General features: G+C 37.3%; 1 protein-coding gene across 1 annotated transcript; it reads right to left on the bottom strand.

The window, feature by feature from the left end:
- Nucleotides 1-1056: 1056 nt before the first annotated feature.
- Nucleotides 1057-3230, bottom strand: LOC105776320 (adenosylhomocysteinase). The gene is made up of 2 exons (XM_012598912.2): nt 2415-3230; nt 1057-2131 (listed from the first exon to the last, which is right to left on the bottom strand). The coding sequence occupies exons 1-2, from the start codon at nt 3123-3125 to the stop codon at nt 1385-1387; spliced, it is 1458 nt and encodes a 485-aa protein (XP_012454366.1). The 5' UTR covers nt 3126-3230; the 3' UTR covers nt 1057-1384.
- Between the last annotated feature and the right edge of the window lie 2155 nt (nt 3231-5385).

The following is a 5385-nucleotide window of genomic DNA, read 5'->3' as shown; positions in this document are numbered from 1 at the left end:
AGCCCTAAACGGCGCCGTATTACTAAGCCTATAAATGCCAAAAAAAAAAATTTAAAAAAACATTCTAACCCCATTTAAAAAAATTTTGAAATTCTCTCATCCTCTCTCTCACAGGTTCCAGAATCTAGCCAGCTTAGGTCGCCGAACCACCGGTGGGTTTAGGGTTTTTAATATATAATACAATATTATGTAAACATAAAAAAAATATGTTAACTTGTCTAAATTTAAATTTTCAATAAAAGAAAATTTATAAAAAATTAAATTATAATTAATATATATTTGAAACAAGCCTAAATGGAGATGGGCTAATCATTTAAAATATGGATAGATTTTGGCAAAATTTTAAATTTATATTTCGGACCGGATCGAGTTTAGACAAAAATAAAATGCATTAATGTGATACATAAAATCAACCTATGAACATTTATAATAAACGCGTATACTAAACATTTCAAAACCTCTATTTTGGACTCACAATACACACGTAATATTATTATTAGATCCATAGTCCCCAAACATTTTTCTTTTATCCTCAGTTTGATTATTTATGTAATCACCTGAACATGGAATTCGAGGAGACGTGATTTCTTAGTGTTGGAAAAATAAGATTCTAACCAAACATCGCATTAGAGTGGTATGGAATAAAATGTGAAACGTGCAGCTCTCAAATCAAAGGATGGCCTAGGGGAGAGAGGCCTTGCTACTTCTCCAAAGTTGGACACCCCAAATCAGTAGTCAATTGCCTCCTTCACTCTTGCCAACCACCCTCTGCTCTATGCTCTATGCCGCCCGAATTAAGTGACCAAAATGTAAAATTACTGTATAATTTACCCTTTATTATTCCATTTTCTAAGGCCACCATCAACGCCAAGTATGAAAATTAAAAAAGAATACAACCTACTCCAACCAGCAACAGCCTTTTTGCCAACAAATATCCTACTCTTTAGTTCAACGTTCTTTTTTCCACTATGAAATTTCCTCTGCCATAATAAAGCCAATTAAATATAATATAACCAAGATTAGTGGCAAAGTTGGGTGTCAATATTTGATCAAATAGAAAGTGAAAATCATCTTTTTTTTTGATTAATTAATTGAAAACCAGATGCAGCAAAACTGGACTGCACCAATGGCAAAATATCATCTCCCACACAATCCCCATCACCTTATTCAAACCCCATTTGGTCTTCTTCAAGCAGAGACCTCATTTCTTTTCCACCAAAACTTACCATCCATCCCACACGCAAACTCCTATCAAAATCAAAATCTAACCATCTAACCACAAATCATCAATAAATTTTAGTAAAAACAAACAATCAAACCATCCCGTTGTATGGTTCCTTTTTCTAGTCCAACTCTCTCCCTCTCTCTCTCTCGTATTCTCTCCTCAGTACCTGTAGTGAGGAGGCTTGTAAGGACCCTCAATGGGGACGCTAATGTAGTCAGCCTGATCCTTGGTGAGCTTGGTGAGGTTAGCCCCAAGCTTTCCAAGGTGAAGAGCAGCCACCTTCTCATCAAGGTGCTTAGGCAAAACGTACACCTTCTTCTCGTACTTGCCGGTTGCCTTCTCCTTCCACAGCTCGAGCTGGGCGATCACCTGGTTGGTGAAAGAGCATGACATGACAAAGCTAGGGTGGCCAGTAGCACAACCCAAGTTCATGAGACGTCCTTCAGCCAACACAATGATGCCGGTGTTGGTTTCAGGGAAGACCCACCTATCGGTTTGAGGCTTGATGGTAATGCGCTTGACACCAGGATAATTCTCGAGACCGAGCATGTCAATTTCATTGTCGAAGTGACCGATGTTGCAAACAATGGCATTGTTCTTCATCTTCCTCATGTGGTTAACCATGATGATGTCCTTGTTACCAGTGGTGGTGACAAAGATATCAGCCTCGGAGACAACATCCCCAAGGGTCAAAACTTGAAGTCCTTCCATGAGAGCCTGAAGGGCACAGATGGGATCGATCTCGGTGACAATGACGCGAGCACCGGCTTGCTTCAAGGCAGCAGCACAACCCTTGCCGACATCACCATAACCACAGACAACAGCGACCTTACCAGCAATCATGACATCGGTAGCTCTCATCAACCCATCGGGAAGAGAGTGACGGCATCCATACAAGTTATCGAACTGTTCAAAAAGATCAAATCATAGCAACAATTAGACCAGAATACAGTAAAAACTACAATTCAATTAATGAACAAAAAGACCATCAGCATTGCAATTACAATCTAAACGCCACTAACAGTAAAAACAGAGCAAGCAAATATCAGATCTGAAGGAATTGTAAAAAATATGTATATTGTTTTGTTATTTCTAAATCATTTTTTATCAGATCTGCTTGGACAAAGACAATATCCTTCATATAAGAAGTTCAAAAGGTAAAGCAGCAAAAAAGTAGGGAAAAATGTACCTTGCTCTTGGTGACAGAGTCATTGACATTAATAGCAGGGAACAACAAGGTTCCATTGGCCTGCATCTGATAAAGCCTCTTAACACCGGTTGTAGTTTCCTCAGAAACACCAACTAATCTCTCCTTCATCCTTGTATACTTCTTGGGATCTGCCTTCAACCCATCTCTAATTATGGTCAAAACAATCTGAAACTCGGCATTGTCGGTAGAAGACGGATCTGGGAGCTGCCCGGTTTTCTCATAAACCTCCTCGGCTTTAACTCCTTCATGGATCAACAGAGTAGCATCACCACCATCATCCACGATCAGATCAGGTCCACCGGTGGGACCCCAGTCAAGGGCTCTCTCGGTACACCACCAGTATTCCTGGAGGGTCTCACCTTTCCAGGCGAACACGGCTGCCGAGTCACGGGCAATGGCGGCGGCGGCATGGTCTTGGGTAGAGAAGATATTGCAAGAGCACCAACGGACTTCAGCTCCGAGGGCGGTGAGGGTTTCGATGAGGACGGCGGTCTGGATGGTCATGTGAAGAGAACCGGTGATTTTGGCTCCCTTGAAAGGTTGGGCAGGGCCGAACTCGGCTCGGCAAGCCATGAGACCGGGCATTTCGACCTCGGCCAACTCGATCTCGAGACGACCGAAGTCAGCCTGAGACATGTCCTTGACCTTGTACTCACGGCCGGCGGCGGTTTTCTCGACGGAAAGAGCCATGGGTTAAAGAAATGGAGTGAAGAAGAACAGATCACACTCTCCCTTGGAAAAGGAACAAAAAGATAGCAATGAGAGAGTGGGAAGTGGCGAGGGATATGCGGCGATGTAAGGATGTTATAAATAGGTTAAGAGTGGTGAAATTGGGTGGGGGCGGAGTTGGTAGATCTCCATTTTCCGATTATTAAAATTAAGATTTTTATTTAAATTTAATTATATAAATATAATATTATTAATATTTAAATAAAAAAATTATTTTATTTTTCCTAATAAATTGAATTAAGTTAAATAATTCCAGGTAAATTGTTATCAATCATTTTATTTTATTTTTCCTAATAAACAATTAACGTTTTTGAAAATTTTCATTTTAATCCATTATAGTTTGTAACCCTTTAAAAGAAACAAACAAGCAGCATTCAAAATGAACTTTTGGGATAATTCCTTAATTTAATTGCTAATTGAAAAAAAGGTGTTATTGCATGTTGCAAGTTAGGTGAAATGGAACCATTATTGAGCATTATGTTTAATTAAATTGCCTGCCTCTCTCTTTTCATACAAATCTTATATTTTTAACTTAATCCTCCTTCGGCTTGAATTGAATGATGATTATTTAGCACGTATTCAAACACTCTTACCTATCTTCTATAAAATATTAGAAAGCCTGAGAATGCAACTCACAATGTTTAGCTGTAATCAACATTCTATTATTTATTTATATATATATAAAGGGTTTCTTTGATTTATTTCCATAAATATTTTCTTTGGCTTATTAAACCATAATAATAAGTGAAAATATTAAAATGATTCCCATAAAATTATGAAAGTTTAATTTGCAAAATAGTCATCAAACTTGTATCAATTCATCTATATATATTTAATTTTGTATATTGCCTTTTACAAAATTTTATTTGTAATTTACTATGTTTGTACAGCTAACTTAATTTTATGTTACAAATTATAAATTAAGCTAAATATACTTTTTCTGATATCTTTAATATTATATTTAAAGTTTATGATCTTAATTTTATGTTATAAAAATTAAATTTATTTTATCCTTTTCTAAAAACTAAAAGTTTATTTAAATATTATTTCTATGAATATTTTTTATGAACGAAACATTTGTTTTCTCAACAAATTTATCATTTTTTATATCTATTTTATAATTCTTGTTTGCAATTCGTAGTTGTCTTGTCTAATAATGTAGTTTCCAAAATTCTAACATGTATTCTCCCTTAAGGTTGTAATCTGTTTTATGTCGCCTTCGAATTTGCACCTTTTTGGGAGTTAGTTTGTCGTTTGGCATGTAGTGGTTTGCCTTCTTTTTTTTTTGGCACGATTTTTGTCTGTTGTCATAGCAAGGTTTCTTTGTTTTGGTGGGATTTAATAGAGGAGGAACTAAGCGATTTAAGTATGTTAGACAAAGAAGAGGATGCTTTCTAGGTTCAAGAAGATGGATTGGTGTTGGTGGAGGATTACAATCTGTGTTTGGTCGGTAGTTATTTAACTGCAAGTGTAGTGCATTTTCCCCCAGTGAGAAATATTATGGTTGATCTATGGCATCCTATAGGGGTATCTCTATCACGGATATTGGCGACAAAATATGTTTATTTCGATTTTTCTATGACGTGGACATAAATAGGGTTTTGGATGGATCACTATGGTTCTTTAATAACCATCTTCTGCTCCTTCGTAAGATCCAAGGGGATGAGGATGGCGAGGCAGTTGTGTATGCACATTTTCAGTATGAGAAGCTTAGTTTGTTCTTCTTTATTTGAGGGAAGCTTGGGATGAAGAGAGTTTTTGTACGTTAAGGGCGACGATGGATTTGTCAAAAATCATTTTTTAGTTGGGACATCTCGTTAAGGGCCCAGCCAAAAAAAGGATCACACGTGGTGAGTCGATGGTTGATAGAGATAGATATAAATGTGGACCAAAGTTTCAAAAAAGGGGAAGAATGGGGTCACTAGTGGTCGGGATGAGATCTTTATAGTCAGTTATTCTTTTCAAAAGGCGAAGGGTTTAGGTCCATCCAATTTACAAACCCTCGTAATTAATAACAGTGCCTAAGGGAATAGTGATACAAGGGCTGTGGAGTTGGAATCTAACGCTGAAGATAAACTAGTTATGGTTATTAATGGTAAGAAAAGGCAATGTATAATAAGAGGGACATCTAATGTTTCTATTAATGTTGATCCAGAGCTGTCGAAGGAAGGTCAAGGGAGATCAGATGGCTCTGTGATGCAGGGTAGCCGAGAACAATGAA

The sequence above is a fragment of the Gossypium raimondii genome, chromosome 10, assembly GCF_025698545.1.
Source record: "Gossypium raimondii isolate GPD5lz chromosome 10, ASM2569854v1, whole genome shotgun sequence".
Taxonomy (NCBI): domain Eukaryota; kingdom Viridiplantae; phylum Streptophyta; class Magnoliopsida; order Malvales; family Malvaceae; genus Gossypium; species Gossypium raimondii.
This window is presented reverse-complemented; position numbering and strand designations above follow the sequence as displayed.

What these genes read in the sequence shown, in the direction of transcription:
- LOC105776320 (XM_012598912.2), bottom strand. Translation starts at nt 3,125, where the DNA reads ATGGCTCTTTCCGTCGAGAAAACCGCCGCCGGCCGTGAGTACAAGGTC. An exon ending in ACTCTGTCACCAAGAGCAAG is followed by an intron (nt 2,132 to 2,414) that starts GTACATTTTTCC and finishes CTTTTTGAACAG; the next exon opens with TTCGATAACTTGTATGGATG.